Raw genomic sequence first — 17989 nt, 5'->3', positions numbered from 1 at the left:
GTAGCTTCCGCAATGCTTCAGGCACTAAAGCATCTTTCCGTATTTATTGTATTTCCCAAAAGGCTGCTGGAATCCAACCTTTAGCAGCCTGTATAGATGAGTAGGAAATGAATGGCCATCGGCTAAACAGCTGTTATCTCTAAGCACCACTGATTGCCACTGTCATTGATTATAGGAACAGACGCGTTACCATAGCTGTTAAATATGAACCGGGCAGGTTTTAGCAGCTGCAGGGGGAGAGCAGCAGCTGCAGGGGGAGAGCTGCACCTGCTGGGTTTTGGGTTGGCTTTTTTTTTTTTTTTTTTTTAAGACAAGACATTTTCATCTATCATTTGGATTCATATTTAGAGACGTAGGGCAGTGACCCCGTTCATGCTGTATGCGACCCTGTCTTCAACAGATTGTACTGATTTTGAAACAGAATGCCAACGCTGTTGGGAAAACAGTTACAATGTACTTCCCCCCCCCCCAAAGGACTTAAGGATTCAAAGCACAAGCAAGTTGATAATTAACACATGATGGAGTGAGTTCGTCGTTACTTACTTACAGGTCAAGCCAAGCCCTGCTTCGTGACAGGAGTTATCCCTTAATCTAAAAGGAGCAGAGGAGCTTGGCTCTGGAGTGATGCCGAATTTGTAAAGCTTGTGTGTTTTCTGATTTTTGTATTTTAAGCGTGCAAGTGTTGTGATTTCTCAGAGATGGTGTTTCAAGAAACGCTGGATGGACTTATTTTTTTTTTCCTAAGGCAGATGGGGTGTGTGATGACACTTTCATTGTGTAAGATGATGTAAGATGTAGTGAGGAGGAGAATGATGTGCTCGTATGTTAACATGTACTAAGTCTTTCCTTGGCTACAATGTAAAGAATGAAAACGCAGAGAAAAAAAAGGAACAGGGTCTCTTGGTAGAATTGCCCTTTTCTGGTATATACAATGAAATACGGTGTCAATTTCTAGGCTCATTATTACTCTTGATAAATTGTGTGTTTTCATGTAGTGCTCCTTCAAATTTTTCATTAGTACATTTTAATTCTTAATAGACTGCCTTCCAAAATAAAATAAAAAAATAATTACATGATGTAAGGAAGAGTGTGCTGGTTGCTGTATATTCTTCTTATTCTTATTTAACTCCTAAGAAAAAAAAAAGGATGAAGTCCTGTTTGCCCTTTTAATTCCTAGCTTATAAATTGCAAGTTATAAGGCCATTTATCCTGCATAGATATAAATAACAGGGTGTTCTCCAATTGCACATGGTGCAAGACAGCTCCTTTTTTAAAAAAAAAAAAAAACAAAACACCCCTGTATTAGAATACATTTTCAAATTGAAAACATGAAAATAAATCATGTTTTACTGGATTTTAATGAAAATAAATCATAGATATATTTTATTAAATAGCATATTCAAACTTATGTATGTACAAACCTATAACTAATACCAAATAACAGGATCATACTCTACTGTGACAGCACTTGCATGTGCCTTCTGCTTTCAGACTTCCCAACCAAGCAAAAATGTTGCAAATATTTTTAATTGTGCAATAGGAAAAGGTATTGATTTAACAAGACATCAAGAGTCACAAGTTCTTGTCAATTTATTTGCATATACTGAGGGCAACTCAATTCACCTGGAGACATCACCTTGGATTCAAAGTAGTTTCTGTGTTGTAATTAAGGGCATTCTTGATGTGATTACTCAGAGGTTTCATAAACACTTTCTGTCCCCCTGGCTCTGTACCTGCTGCTTTCTTCTCTCTTTAGCTTCCCACAGGAAAACCTACACTGTCCTTAACATCCAACTTGATAAACTTAACCTTTTTTGTTCATGCGTGTGGTCTACTTAATTCAGGTGGGATAACCATTGTGTCTACGGTGAACAGGATTCAGCTGTACGGGCAAGACAGAATTTATAAATTCTTTTGGAAAATAGGCCCCATGTATGCTTAGTGTCAAAGTTTTTGACTTCAGTAGTAGGTAAGTCAGACCTCAAACATGTAAGGAGTTTTAGTTATGCTACATAGTGGTCCTTTAGTTCACTTTAAAAAATGATTTTGCCATCTGTCATCTCCGTCTTTTAGAACAGGGATAAGAGATTAACAGAAAGATCACAGATGTCATGAATTAGAAACAAACCCTCTCTTTTATTGAATTTTATACTGTTACACAATCAAAAAGAAATACAGTCACAAGTATGTCAAAATGTTTCAAAAGATATCAATTGCAATACGTTGTACTTGGTTCCAAAAAAAGAATTCCATTAAAATATACCACTTCTTCATGAGAGAATACTGCTATTATTCACAAATTCTACCATACTGTATAAGTCCAGTAGCAAACTCTTTAACTTTTTGGTAACTTGGCAAGCCTTGCTCAAGGTAAACAGAGAAGCAGAAGGAAAATGACAACTCATTTCTAGAATTTGGATCAAAAGTCACAGTCCTCTAGAAGGGAGCTTTCAAGGGAGTCTAATTGCTAAGTGCCTAATTGCTAATGGTGTTTTTAGTGAAAGCTGGATACCCAACTCACATGAATTCCTACGAAAATGGTCTTCCTACAAAGTATTCCTGGCCTGTGAAATGTCTATTTTCATGCTGGACAATTACAGTTTGAATAATTTGCATAAGTGCAGTGACATTTGAATGTGTGTTCTGTTCAGTAGCAGTTAATCAGTGGGGACAGGAACAGATGGCTGACCTCTGGCATGTCCAGCTATGGACTGGTTCACAGCAGTGGGGTACTCAGGACTCCCAACTTCCACAGGCACTGTTGAAAGGAAATGGCTCATTCAGCAGTGTTACAGTGGAGATATTGGTAAACAGCCCCCATTTCTGCTACGTTGTTTAGTTGTTTAAATATGCAGTAGTTTAACCTGTAATCATCAGATTTTTTTTTTTTTTTTTTGATTCCTACACTTGTATTTCATTGGAAGCAGAGTTGACCAATTCATCTAAAGTAAGCTTTGAAGTCTTGAACTTGCCACCAATGTAAAGTTTTAATTGTTCTTTTGGGCCATAATCTGCAATTATTTAATTAATAATTACTTGGGGAGAGTTTAAAGACACAACAGGAAATTTAACAGCAAATTGATTCTGTTTCAGCCCAAGGTTTTCAAAGATGAACATACAGTCCAAGTCTACCTCACTACATGGGAGGAAGGTATGTTAGAAAGGTGTACTTTGGACTCCAGGCTACCTTAATTTACTCAGGATATTACACCTAAGATCAAGTTACTGGACAGCAGACTTAAGTGACTTCTTGGGAGCTACAGCTGTAGTTAACTACTTTCAGGTAAAGGAATGATTTCATCATCAATACTGGTTTAAAAATTCCTTTACGTCTTAACAAAATCACCAATGTTGTTGATAAAAAACATCAATTAGAATCAGTATGTGAAAATAGTAATTGTGCTATGCCATGAAAGAGGCATGGCTTAGTCACAATAACCTTCTGGAAGCTTTGTTATTCTCAGTTTATAATTTCTACATAATCTAGCATCTTTCCTATGCAGAAGGAAACATTATATCTACCTACAGTTTTTTCTTTACTATTGGCATAGAATAAATGCTGTAATGTAGTACCTCAACATTTGAAAAGGTAGCAAGTCAGCAAAGAAATTAGTCAAAACCACTAAGAAAACATTTAGAAAGTAATGTATTCTAGAAGCTTATCCTCCAAAGTCGGTTTAGAATCAGGCTGTATATTGCTAGTCTAAGCAAAAAAAAAAAAAAAAAAAACACACAACAAAAACCACAAACCACAAAAAACACACAAACAAAAAGCAGCTAAGAGGTATACTAGATTTTGTAAACTTGCATCTGCATTTAGCAAAGCTCTTACAAGGCCAGAACAATTACTGTTACTTTTCCACACTTTCTTCAGTGTCTCTAGGAGGCTTGTTTGTTGTTTTTGTTTGTTTGTTGTTTTGTTTGTTTGTTGTTTTTTTTGTTTGTCTTTTTCGTAGTGTAAACCAACAGGGCTACTGCAGCTCATTCCAGTAGTTGCTTGTTTCAGTCATTTTTACGTGGACAGTAAACAAGATGCTATGCCTTGTTATTATGCATAATAAAAAGTGTAAGAGTTATGAAGATTCTTAGATGAAGTATGGCTCATTTAAACCCACAGCTTCTGTCTTTAAGACCAGAGATGGTTCCAGCAGGCTCATAACCATAAATCATGTAGGTCACTTACATTTTCTTCCTCTTTTTAACATAGATTTTTCTCTATGAAAATTTACAGCCCTCCTAAATTACACTGAAAAGGATCTGACAGATCCAAACAGGTCAAACTCCTGCTACTCTCTTGACCTTATTTTGGAGAACATCAGGCAGGAAGGTATGAAGTTTCTCTTGGGAGATAAGAAACAGTAATTCACCAGGCCAACTCAAAGCTTGCCGGGGCAGTAAGAAAAGCAGAACCCACTTTACCTAAGCCTTTAGCAACTTCACCATTAAACCTTTTAACTGCTGACAGAGAAAAGATGCCATGAAAAGAATGCCATCCAAGACACCTGACACAGCAGGTAGGCAGTAACTGATGTTTTTATCCAGAGAATTTGATAAGCTTTATACACTTAAAGGCTGCATTAAAAGTTTTTAATAGTCAGTAGCAGGTATATATATTGAAAAAATTCTCTGCATGAAGCTTCAACTGTAGCTTAGTGCACCTACATGCTTTCTCCTCTCTTTGTGCAACTTCTACTCAAACTTTAAGTGTGGAACAGTCCTCTGCTACCAGGGCCTTATCTTTTTTTCAATTGGTAGCCAATAGTCTCCATTTAGTTTAAATACAATTGTGTCAGTTTGAAAAGTGCTCTTTTCAGTGAAACAGTAACAGTAATTTTAGAAAACAGGTTAAGCTTATGTACCATTATATTGATTTCAATAGAGTTTCCAAAATAAAACCAAAATAACTCTTGTGACACTCCACATTTCATTTGAGTGTTTTTTTAAATAGTTCGAAGAATGCACAAAATATCTTGCCCATATTTACACATTACAAGGTTGTATCAGTAGCATCATGTGTTATGACAAGTCACCTAGTCAACAGCACAAAAACATAGAACAAGCTTTATCATCAAGCATGACCTTAATTTTTTAATCATGCAGTTTTGTGATAAAAAACCATCTTCTGATTGATCACTTGTGAATTGTACTTTCTCCTGCTTTCCAGTGTTACCTTGATAAAGCTTCAAGAGACAAGCCTTTAAGCTGTTCATAAGTAAGAATCTTTCCACTCCAAAGTAACACAAATACACTGTCTCCTCACTTTCAAGTTTGCTAACTGGTGTGATAACAGATTTAAAAATTTAACATCTTTGGCGAGCGGTAGTACAACACTGTCTAGGAAACTTCAGTATTGAATAGGCTCAAATAATTAACGCGGAGATGTTACAATCAAAATAAGGAAGCAGTGATTTCCAATCAACTCTAAGTTAAAAAGGGAACACGGATGAACAATAACCACTAACAAAAATATAAATTATCTCATTTATCTCAGATAACACACTCCCCAAGGGGGCCTGGTCCACATATAGTTTATTGATGTAAGAAAACAATACAGTTAGTGTTAGATCCAACCACAAAGAGCAAAAGAATGAGTGAATGAAGGTTTTGTACAGTACATATAGGAAAATAAGATGTTTGTGACAACTATATACTTCTAAATAAAAAGGCTTCTAAATATATTCAAGTTATTGAAATCTACATGAAAACATATGGATGTTAATAGCAACAAGGTGCATAAAACTGAAACATCAAAATATTGAGCAACTCAATGATGTACTAGATAAAACTTTGCTAACAATGCAAGATGTTTTACAATCTGCTTGAAATATCACCTATACCACACAGGGTAAGCTGAACATTTAGATTTAAGATCATACACAATATTAGCATTAACTTCAACAACTACAGGCAGGGAATTTTTTTTTTTTAAGCTGGCAAAGTGACTACTTTAAGAACATCAAACTCTCTCTAAATTGAGAACGTATCCAAATAAAATGCTGCTAGCCCTTTCCAGATAAAGCCTTTCCTTTGACTAACCACACTCATTTAAGTCAAAAGCATAAGACAGCATTTAAGAACAATTTATATTACAACGTGACTAAAATAATGACATAATCCAGGTTTAAACATGATTTTATAGGCAAACAAAAGAAGTTTCTTCTTAAAAACTAGTTTTTATAAATGCAGAATATATTGCATGAGGAACTGCTGGTATTTTTTAAGAAAATATATTGTGCGATTGTGGCTACAATGCACTGCTGCAAAGCATTGTTGTTTCTTATAAAAATTATTAAAATAAAAAAAAAAACTTTATCTGAACATAAAGAGTAGGAGAGCACAAGTCTTCCAACTACCTATGAAGAGCAGGGTGGAAGTATTGCCAGTTTTTCCTGTGTTGACATTTTACTAACGATAAGGTTTGGTGACCAACTCCCCAGCCAAAAAATAAATATATTTTTAAAATCAGGTGCATATTTCAAAGCTGCTATTGCAAGTGTGTTTTAAATGTAATGGACTTAAAAGTGTATGTACCAAAGAATTATAAAAATGCACTACAGTTTGAGTTATTGTTACATAAAGAACATATTAAAAAGACTGTCAAAATAAGTAGGAAGGGGATCAAAACTGAACTAACTGAATTAGTGCAGTACTGTAGCCAGGCTTCTAAAATCAGATATAGAAAATATAAATAGACTGCTTTAGGTGATGATTCACCAGTGTCCAAAAAAGGAACAAGTATTGTGAAAGCTCAGTTAACTTGATCCAGAGCTCTGAGCAGTTCTTCACCCTGTAGCAGGTTTCTGTTGCCTTGTATGGGAGCATTTACTTCACAATCGTAACTCGTGAGTTGGGGTAGCCCACTTTCATCCATCGACTGCCCTAGAAGTTTACTTGCTATGTCTAAAGAGGGAGGGGAAGGAAAAAAGTGCACTTTATTCACCTTGCTTAACCTTTCCTCCAAAATTGCTCACAAAGGAGGTAAGTTTGGATGTTTCTGTCACTCAGTTCTCTTTCCCACAGTCCCTCTCCACACCCCCTACATACTAAAAAAAAAAAAAGCCAATACCAACCAGTTGATAGTAGAATGATTGTCTTTTGCTCCACTCCATTTGTTTTACATCCCTTTACGCGTTTCCAAGCAAGCGATGCATTTCCTCCACGGTCACCTGTCTGCTGGAATAAAGACCCCTATAAAGAAATAAAATAAAGTCTTCTTTATTGCATACTGTATCTTTGCAGCCTTCCACATCCCTCTTCCAAACTAACAGTTCCTGTTACTAGTTACTAATGGAGGCATTGTTACAATTTAAAGTGGACTTCATTCAGAACTTGGGGAAAACATATTTCCAAGTATGCTGGCCTTGAAATTTAAAAGAAAACTGAATCAGATTTCAAGACCTAACTTCCCTCACAGAAAACAATTACTAAATTCTGGTTATCATCAGTTACCATGCTCAAGATTAGCATGTACATGTACACATACACACCCATTTAATTACCACTACTCTTGCGTGAGTAAGCATCAGGTTTTCACTGAAGTCTCTAATGGTTTTCTGCACTGGAATTAATAGTGTAGACAGGAGAACCTCGGTAGGTTGATTCTATCTAAATTTAAGATGTAAATTCTGCTTGCACTGTAGTTATTGCCACCAAGCCATGTGACTCGAGTCACATGGGGAATACAGTCCTAAGCCATTCTATTGCAGATATGGCTCCTTAGTATATTGTTTTGACAGCAGCATACAAGATACAGAGATTAGAAAGCTTTTAAGGGCTCCATATAATTAGGATAAGTAAGAAGCAGCTGCCACTGAAACAGATGGGATGGAAGGAAAGAATGCCGTCTTAGTATCAAGTTTGCTAGTAAAAGTAGTTGAATCTGCAAAGTTTTGTCTTGTTATTAGTACTGACTGCTGCAAAAAGAGGAAAAGGTATTTCAGAATGCTGAACACTTAAAATAGTAAAGAACATAGGTTTTCAGGTTATAAAACATCCATGCAAGTCAAAAGGGCAGTTGTACAATACAAGCTATAGTTAAACAACTTGGACTTAGAAGCTGCATTTCATAGTAAGGTCAGTCACCTACATTGTTGCTGGTTTGGTTGGTTGTTTGTTTTTTGGTGTTTTTTGTTTGTTTTGGTTGGTTGGTTTTTTTAATGCAATAGAGCCCTTCATATTAAGAAAGGCATCACTCATCTTTTTTGATTTAATGATTTGGATCATTATTTCATAATCTTACTGTAACACATTTTGCCCTTGTCTAATTCTCCTGTTTTCTAGAAAACTGAAGTAGTACTTTACACTTTTGTCTTCACTTATTTTCACTCTTTGCAAAGTAAGTCCCACCTTCTTACAGCTAAGAAGTTGTGGCAAGTTTTTTCCACAATCCCAGAATACCATGTATTTATAAGCCTGGATTTAACATTTTTCATCTGCACCTGTGCAAGGCCTAGTTCACCCACTCAGAAATCCATTGCGTAGAAAGAAGCCAAACAACAAAACGCACTTGCTTGAAGTAATGTCAGTAAGACCCAGTCACATGGAAAATTCACCTTGTGCAGAAACCATTAAAATCTTTAACTTTTGTCAGATACAGAAAAAATGAAAAGGTTCAGCAAAAGATGAAGTTTGAACCTGTAAGCATCAAAAAAGGCACTAAGCATAGAAGCCAGAACACTATTACAGCACTTAATACAGAGGTGCTTGTGTTCTGTGCGTTTAATGACATCCCATGCTATTTTGAAAATTTTATCAGCAGCACTATGACAGCTGTAGCACCATCGCATGAGAAAGAGGCAATGAAAGGCAATAAAATTTCTTGCAGAGCTGTGAATTCTTACAGGGCTACTGGAAGCAACAGAACAACATGCATAGAAGTGCAAAGCATTTAGCAAGTGAAAACAATGGCATGAGTATGGTTATTTTTTAAAAAAGTCTGCTTGCCTCATAGAAAAAAGTGAACATATAAAAGCTTTCTCAGCTCTTCTACAAAAGAGCAATGATGAGGACAGTATACAGTGATTTGTCTCACGCCCAAACCAGAATGCCCAAACCAGAATGCTAATACAGGAATATTTCATAGTTCAGAAGAAAAATAATCCTGCACTGTAAGCCTTGATAGATGACTACACCTAGGAGATGGACCACTAGAGAAACAAAGAATCTCAAAGGCTGCATTGCAGTAGAGGAACTAAGAATTAACTGTGCAAAAACTTGAGAAGTGAGAATTTACAATGAAGGCAAGAAGAGAGACATAACAGTATGTAATGGGAAAGCTCAAGATTTCAAAATAGTAAGAACTGACAGTAAGAGACAAAGATTATGGAGACAAAATACCCTTGCAGAAAATAACAAGCTGGATAGCCCCAATTAAGTGATGCAAATCTAAAAATATCTAAAAAGTTTATTTTGAATAGCTAGGACAGATGCTTATGAGCTCCACTTGCTAGGTTATATGAATTCTATTCCCTTATGGTTCAGATGGTCTTGTTATCTGATCAAATAAAGCAATCTCAGACTCAATGGGAAAATGAAAGCATAGAAAGAAGCAAAGAATACTATCTCCGGTATTGACAAACATGAAAATTGAGTTTGAATTTTGAAGTGAAATAAATATGGAAATTATAAATTTAAATGTCATGTCTTACATTTGTGCATATTCTACTGAAGAACATATATGTTCACAAAAGAGTATCTTCTACCTAACAAGAAACGTGCTTGGGTGTAGAGGGCACTTGTGAAACAGCTGACAGTAAAAGAGAACTCAAATGAGAGTATCTGCATATATGTGGGAATTTCATTATCGAACAATTATCTCTGATCCCAAGATTTCACTGCATACCAACAGCTAAACTCGGGTGTCTGCACTGATGCCTCATTTCAGAAATTGCAAGGTTAAAAGTGAATATTTTAAAATGGTAAAACAAAACTCACAATTCCAACTGCCTGAAAAAGTGAACCATCATGTTCCATTTTTCGTTTTCTCTGAGCATTATGCAAAGCTAGCATCTTTGGATTTAGTTCTTCATCCATTGCAGTAGATCTAAGAAAGATTGATTCAGGCTGTTAAGACGTTTCTAATCTCCTCAAGCCATTCTTCTTTTGTGAACACTTATATACAATATCACAGAACTGAATTTATGAACTATACTGCTTTCCTTTTATAATTGACTCATTTCAGCTATCATTGTCTATGAGCATAGCAAATGTTAGCTTTTAATCTTGCTGTGAAGCTCAGAATGAATTATAACAAAAATTTTAAAGTCTTTGCAGAAAAAAAACAAAACCCAAAACATAAGTTCAGCAATTTACTTTCAACAGAAAGGAGGAAAGGGTGAAGAAAAGTCTGTTCTGAACATTTTTATGTACCGATAAAGCTTCTATGTATCAAAGGTCTGACGTTTGACTTTCTAGAATTCTCCGTCATGATAAATATCTGCTACAAATGCCAATCTATTATGAAATACATCTCGCTTTAAAAGCAATACATGTAGCACACAGACTGTAGTCGCCTCTTACCTCATAACAAAGTGGACAAGAAAAGCACCAGAAATATTGCGCGGGTTTAAGTACTTGTAAATTGCCTACTGCATTCTTTTAAAAAGGCTGCGTGTCAGATACAAGAGCAGAACAAAATTATGAACACAGTTTGCATATAGTAGCTGCCTATTACATAAGATGTTTATGTAAAAGCTACTGCGAAATTAACTTTAGGGAAGCATACTGTACAAAAAAAAAAAAAAAAAACCACAAACCCAAACTTGTTTGAAATGTCCAAACTTAAATGCATGAATTTCTACTTTGAAGTAGAATGCAGAAGACAACATATAACAGTTGGCAGTATTTAAAAATGTATTATATCTGTCTAATTTCTTGAACAGACACTAAGGCTTAAGCTTTGCTTTTAAAGTACCTTTTGTTCAGAGTGACTGTTAGCAAACTGGGCGCTCCCGAACTAGATTTTTCCGTCTGATCCAATGGTCCTTTTCCTGCTCTGATTGGAGACGCAGTTCGACTCCTGTTCCCACTATAAGGTGATGCTGGGGCACTACTCGTTTCATTGATTATGTGGACAGGAGATGAAGGAACAATTAGTGTCTTCACGTCATCCACACGTTCTGTCACTGGTTTTATTTCCTCAGCAGTACTTGATGGTGTCTGAGTCTGCTGAAATATGGTAATGGTGGCTGCATTTTGAGAGCCGGAAGAACTGCTTTCCAGCGGAGATAGCTGATCAAAGGATCGCAACTGGAAGTCATCATCCATTGGGATGTAAGGAGCCAACATCTCCAAATCTAAATCAGTTTCCTGGAAAAGACAAGAGGTAAAAACTGTAAATATGTAAGAATGTGTCAGCTATGGTTTCATTAAGGCTCTTCCTTTTACCAAATCCTTATAATATTTTTTTGCAATTTATTTTAATTAAAATATTACATAGAAGAGGAAGGAGGTTCCTGAAGACATTGTAACAGAAAGAGAAGCACATTAAAAATAAGTATTAAGATGATACAGAATTTTAGGTTAATGTACATTACCTGAGTAGAGAATGGATTTTTTGCTTCTGTATCTATCGCAAAAAGTTTCTCCACTAATTCCAGTTTGAATTCATTAGCCATATCATTATCCACATCAAAGCAGTAGTCGTTGGGACTACTGGGCTGTGAAAACATTGAGCACAGTTTAAAGTTTCTGTCATTACATCATTTTGCATTGTATCTGCAGATTGTCTGAAAAAAACATTCTAACGTAAAAACTAATTCCAAGCTAGAGTTTTCTCCTTTCCGGGAAAGAAAAACACATTTATTGGTGAACATTCAAATTTACTCCACTTGGAAAGCACACGATTAGTTGGAACCTGGAAGTGGCCTCCACAGTAATTTATTGCAACTTATTTGTTGTTTATAGAAGTTGTCTTTGAACTATTCTTTTCTAGAAAGACCAATCCCAAGCTCTTCTTATTTCTATCAGGTGGTATTGCCTGTATTTGCAAGACTCACTTTAATGAAAAGATAATGCTCAGTATGAAAGTGTATATTTTTTCTCAGATCATGGCATGAGCTTAACTAAGTCACAAGTTATAAATAATTTTCAATTCCTGTCTTGGCTGCATCCTTAACCAGATTTGCTCCACAAGCCCCAAGAGCACATATGTTTTAATGACAGTGCATCCAAATTACGTAACTAACCTCAGGTGAACTTTGGCTGGTGCTTGCATCAGAAGGGCTGGTTGGTTGCTCTTGCACCTGAGGCATGGTAAAAGAAAGTTCGAGTGGCTCTGTGTTTGGCTCCAGCTTTGATACAACTTCTCTATTGAGTGCAGGATCAGCATTACTACGAAGTGGCTTTGTAGTTTCAGAGGCAGGTAGTGGGGACATTGCCATATTTATATTCTGCAATTTCTCACTGGATGAGGGGAGCATTACATCGTTATACAAAGGAACTTCATCACATTGTTGTTCATCAGACTCTATAAAAATTAAAAGAAACCATTAACCTAAGTAACAATACTGTGCATGTCTACGGACCTCATTAAATTTAAACAGCAGCTGAAATACTACTAGGCAAGTGATACCAGGAGGTTATTTTTCAAAATTTACTGTAAAATACTAACTTTACTAATTAGCATGCTTGCCAATTTAAACACACACCCACCATTACTGCTGAAATCTAGAGAAATAATTGTGTCTCCAGCTGCTGGGGCCAGCACAGTTAAAGCATCTGGTTCCTGCTTAAGTTTTTCAAATAGGCTGTTGGTATCATCCAGGTCATCTTTGCTGAATATTTTGGTCATTTTCATATCAGGAGACTCCACTGGTTTCAGCATACACTCAGTTTGTCCAAGGGAAAAAATCAAGTCCTTCTGAACAATTCCACTGCCAGACAGAGAGGAAGATGACTATTAAAGAACAGCTAAAAGGAATAAATTCAGGCTTAACAGTTTTGTAAGTTAGAAAAAAAAAAAAAAACACACACAAAAAAACAACAAAACCCCAATCAAAAAACCCAAAAAAACAACACAACCCTCCCACCAAAAAAAAACCTAGACCAAAAACACCACGCACATCACACCACAAAATTACCAGGACAGGAGCCTTAAAAATTCTTTTACACAGAACCACAGAATGGCAGAGGTTGGAAGGGACCTCTGGAGATCATCTAGTCCAGCCCCCCTGCCAAAGCAGGTTCAACTAGAGCAGATTGCACAGGAATGTATTCAGGCAGGTTTTGAGTATCTCCAGAGAAGGAGACTTCACAACTTCTCTGGGCAGCCTGTTCCAGTGCTCTGTCACCCTCAAAGTAAAGAAGTTCCTCCTCATGTTCAGACGGAACTTCCTGTGTTCCAGCTTGTGGCCACTGCCCCTAGTCCTGTCGCCAGGCACCACTGAAAAGTCTGGCCCCATTCTCTTGACACCCGCCCTTTAGATATTTATAAGCATTCATGAGATACCCTCTTGGTCTTCTCCAGGCTAAACAGACCCAGGTCTCTCAGCCTTTCCTTATAAGAGAGATGCTGCCTTCCCTTGATCATCTTCATAGCCCTCCACTGGACTCTCTCCAGCAGTTCTTTGTCCTTCTTGAACTGGGGAGCCCAGGACTGGACACAGTACTCCTGATGTGGCCTCACCAGGGCAGAGTAGAGGGGGAGGATGACCTCCCTTGACCTGCTGGCCATGCTCTTTTTAATGCACCCCAGGATACCATTGGCCTTCTTGGCCACAAGGACACATTGCTGGCTCGTGGTCAACTTGTCCACCAAGACTCCCAGGTCCTTCTCCGCCTTCCAGTGGAGCATCCAGAGATGCTTTCCATCAGGTCAACCCCTAACCCGTACTGGTGCATGGGGTTATTCCTCCCTAGATGCAGGACCCTACGCTTGCCTTTGTTGAATTTCATTAAGTTCCTCTCCACCCAGTTCTCTAGCCTGTCCAGGTCATGCTGAATGACAGCACAGCCTTCTGATGTGTCAGCCACTCCTCTCAGTTTTGTGTCATTAGCAAACTTGCTGAGGGTACCCTCTGTCTCCTCATCCAGGTCATTGATGAGTATGTTGAACAAGACTGGACCCAGTACTGACCCCTGGGGAACACCTCTAGCTACAGGCCTCCAACTGGACTCTGCACCACTGATCACAATCCTCTGAGCTCTGCCATTCAGCCCGTTCTCAATCTACTTCACTGTCCACTCATCTAACCCATGCTTCCTAATTCTTTCCTCAAATGTAATAGACTAAGCAAGCACTAATTGTAGTGCCATCAAAAAACCTAACAAAAATAAATAAACATGCATTTCTGAAAGCATTGAGAAAGTAAGAAAAGAAGTTACACATTTCCTAAAACACTCTTTGTTTTAAATTAATGTGCAATATGTTGATAGATTGATACTGGTACATTCACTAAAGTTTTGAAAAACTTATTTAGGACTCATACAATTGCAGAAAAACAGTCAACAAGTCTGCCTTCAGTTGAAGCTTTCAACTAAAAGAGGAATTCTAAGGAAGAAAAAGATACATAGGATTAAGAAAGACACCATTACTGCTGCTCTGACTCCATGACTAAAAGTTATTAGTAAAATTACCTGCTCCAGACTGCAGACAAAGGTTAGAGAGTTGTCTAGAATGCACACAAATTCTCAAATGCTTCCATTGCAATAATAAGAGGCTGACCCTACATTCGTTTGCCTGCAGTGATCTTGCTACTGACAGTACTAGATCAAAAATTTGTTTTGTTTTCAAATACAATTCCTAATCCTAGGACTAGCAGAATTCCAAGCAAAATTTCATTGGTAGGAAACAGTAACATCATAACATATTCAACAGGGGATCACATTCCCAGCAAGATGAAAAAAGATGTAGTGTCATTCAGAATCTGACTTTGTTTCTTTGTCATCGCTTTTATTGAAAACAAAGAATAGCAATGTCCACTCAACTTACCTCAACACATAGTTTACGCACACTATGCACTGTGGCTGAGAATTCTTAGTGTTGTATATAACAGTTGCTTGAGTTTCAACCCAGACATAGCCACCTTGTTTAGCAAGCATTCGGTACTGTCCTGTTGTCACCTGCCCTTTTGTGAACACTAAAAGCAGAAAGGACACCAGCTTTAATTACAGGCAGAAAAAAAAAAAAAAACACACAAACCATTTAAGATAAATATTCACTGCAGATACATATTCACAGCAATTAAAAGAAAGCCCTCATTCTGCTGCTTTCCCCAGTGCTGTATGTCATCCCTTGTAGTTGAAGGGCTTTAAATACATCTTTTCACTTACTGTCGTGGTGTGTTTTGGTCAGATGATCAGAATCCAGAGCATGATAGTACTCATAGATTGAGCGACCCAGGAGTTCCTCTGGCTCATACCCCATCAACTCTGTAATTCTTTAAAACAAGGGGAAAAAATGCTGAATAAAAGCAGACATGGACTAGCACAAATACTAGAGCATCTGGATACTTGCACAGCTAGAAAAATCCTAAGAGTCACCTCCACACACATTAGCTACAATTTCGGTTTACTGAGAGTCTTCGTTTTGAGATACATTGCTATTTTTTAATGCTTAAGAGAGCTTTTTATACTTTATGAGAAGTTTCAGCAGGCATAGTTTTACTTCTCATTGAATATTTATAAATCATATCCTGTGGTGGGCAGGATTAAGTAAATCCCTGCTTTCTAGGGGGCTTTTTTTTTTTTTTTTTTTTGCTTAGAGGTAGACCAGCTACTTATGGACTAGAATACCCAGCTTACACAGATATGAGAATTTATTAAAATAACGCAGACATGCTTCAACGGTTTTAAACCTGCAACCAAAAGAAATTAGGAATAGCATTTATTCTTCATTCTTAAAGAAAACGGTATTTTCTTCAGCCCCTAGAGGGCAGTGCTAACCAGGACAACGCTTTTATTTTGCCCTATTCTACATACAGAATGTGACCAAATAAGAACTTTCTATGTGACACCATCAGTCCTAGAAAGGTAAATTTACTGCAGAGGACAGAGAGTAACTTGAGATAACATCTCTTTGCATCTAACTGCAACAACTAATTAGACGGTCCTTTTTGTTACAAAGAAAAGGAAACAAGCAGTGACAAATACCCAATTAAAAACACAAAAAACCCAACCAACCAAAAACAACTCCAAACAAAAAACCTCAGGCCAATGATTTCCTCCACTTTTGTTTTTCAAATTTGTCAAGCTAAGTTTCCAGAGAATAGCAAGAGCAGTCTTATGTATTTGACTACATACATGATTTGAAAATGAGATTTTGTGTTCTGGTACAACAGCAGATGTACTGCATTAAAAGTACAGCTGAACGTTTTGGGGGGTTTTGGACTAGAGAAAGCAGACACTGATCTCCCGAAGAAGGGAGAGGGGGGAAGTGGTAGCAATAAAATGCATCTAACAAGTATTACACACACTCTTTTCAGTCACCGAATTGCACCGCCGTCTTTGACAAACCTAAAATCCTTCCTGTTTTTTCAGTGTCTGAAAGAATCTTCTTATTTCAATTTAATCGCTGCCACTACACTAAAGATCAATTTGAACAGGCAGTTAACCACAGGCAAAGGATTTATTCCAAAGTAATAACCCTGCACCCTCCTTAGATTTAAAAATCTGGCTTTTAAATAAGACATCCTGATCAGATAGTAAAAGCCAAAGCATCCCAGTGACTATTCCACTGCACAGACGAATCAAGTTAACAAATAAGACTACATAAACAAATAAGGCCGACATTAGCCAACATGTACCAACCCTGCAAATCCTTCAAATGAATTCTTTTTCTTGAGTACCATATATATATTACCTTTCATCACAATAGGAAAATTTCATATCAAGACTGTGACGACTGAGGAACGTTTTACTGTCCAAGGGGACCTCAATGTTTGATGGATGAGGAATAGGTTCACAGATCAACACGAGACACGTCATGGGAGGCTTTTTGTAGCCACAGTGAGTTTGATTACCGCATGTGTCATATACACGAATGTGTCCAGTGCAGTGGAGTACCTGTGGGAAAGTTGCATTTTAAAAAGAGACCAGGTTCTTGTCTATCAGACAACACAATTGCATTTCCACAAGCACACCTGGAGCGAAGTCCTTCCCCTCCCTAGCCCTCGAAATGATAGCAACAACAGAAAGGCAGCAGTGCTTTCAGGTGGATGGCTGAAGGAGAGCAGCAGTTCTCACGCTACAAAGACTGCAATGAGTACATAGGCTGCCAACCCTTTACTCCAGGGCGCTGGCAAAAGCAACACTTCTGCATTTCTGCAAACTGTTCTTCTTTGAAAGTTACATTAACAACAACACTGATAAGCAATTGCCTCAGCAAAAGGTATCTTACGATTTAAATTTGAAAGTAATGGTAACAGCATCAACCTCCATTTTAGATCTTCTGCAGAAGTGATGTTAGAGATCAAATACATTCTTCAAGAGACCAGAAATTTTGTATTTAATGGGATTTTTTTTAAACCATTCCGAGGTAGAAATTGTTCAGACAACAGCAAAGACGAAAGAAAGTGTTTGATCCAGAATAATTAAATTTAAGTTATAAAAGAGAGTTGTGAGCCATAATACCACTCGATACAGTAAAAGGTTATTTTTTGTCCAGAGGAGAAAACGCATTCACTGCAGAAAGTTATCAGGCCGTGCTCTTTTTGTTCCAACTGTTACAAAAGGGATAGCCAGCAGCTTCAGAATGAATGGTATTGAAGTCCTTCAGAGAGACCTCAACTGTCCCATTTACAGTGTCAAATCAAAAGAAATCAGGTATCAGCATAAGTGATGTCAAGTATTTTTTTCAAATGAGAAGGCTTTATACAAATGCATTTAGTAATTATAATTTCTAGTAAGTAAATGACCTCTAATTTAAAATGGAAAATTCATTAAAAGAGTTTTGAAAAACTAATTTTAAAACATTGTTTCAGTTACCTCTGTGATGTATTAAGTATTAAAATTCAGCATAGTGAAGCACAATCATTAAATTAGTCAAGCACTT

At 37.2% G+C, this 17989-nt stretch overlaps 1 protein-coding gene across 1 annotated transcript in view; it reads right to left on the bottom strand.

Moving 5' to 3' along the window:
* Window positions 1-5512: 5512 nt before the first annotated feature.
* The window catches only part of HIF1A (hypoxia inducible factor 1 subunit alpha), a 32225-nt gene continuing 19748 nt past the window's right edge, over window positions 5513-17989 (bottom strand). The window contains exons 6-15 of the mRNA XM_082485596.1: window positions 16799-17001; window positions 15271-15377; window positions 14930-15077; window positions 12652-12872; window positions 12186-12466; window positions 11535-11657; window positions 10913-11307; window positions 9934-10042; window positions 7071-7188; window positions 5513-6900 (exon numbers count right to left, since the gene is read on the bottom strand). Of these exons, the coding sequence (XP_082341722.1) occupies window positions 6749-6900; window positions 7071-7188; window positions 9934-10042; window positions 10913-11307; window positions 11535-11657; window positions 12186-12466; window positions 12652-12872; window positions 14930-15077; window positions 15271-15377; window positions 16799-17001 (1857 nt within the window). The 3' untranslated portion in view covers window positions 5513-6748. The remainder of the gene's footprint in view (window positions 6901-7070; window positions 7189-9933; window positions 10043-10912; window positions 11308-11534; window positions 11658-12185; window positions 12467-12651; window positions 12873-14929; window positions 15078-15270; window positions 15378-16798; window positions 17002-17989) is intronic.

Source organism: Vanellus vanellus (genome assembly GCF_965231255.1).
Source record: "Vanellus vanellus genome assembly, chromosome: 6".
In the NCBI taxonomy this organism is placed as follows: Eukaryota; Metazoa; Chordata; class Aves; order Charadriiformes; family Charadriidae; genus Vanellus; species Vanellus vanellus.
Note: the sequence above shows the minus strand (reverse complement) of the source record. Positions and strands in the feature narration are given on the sequence as shown.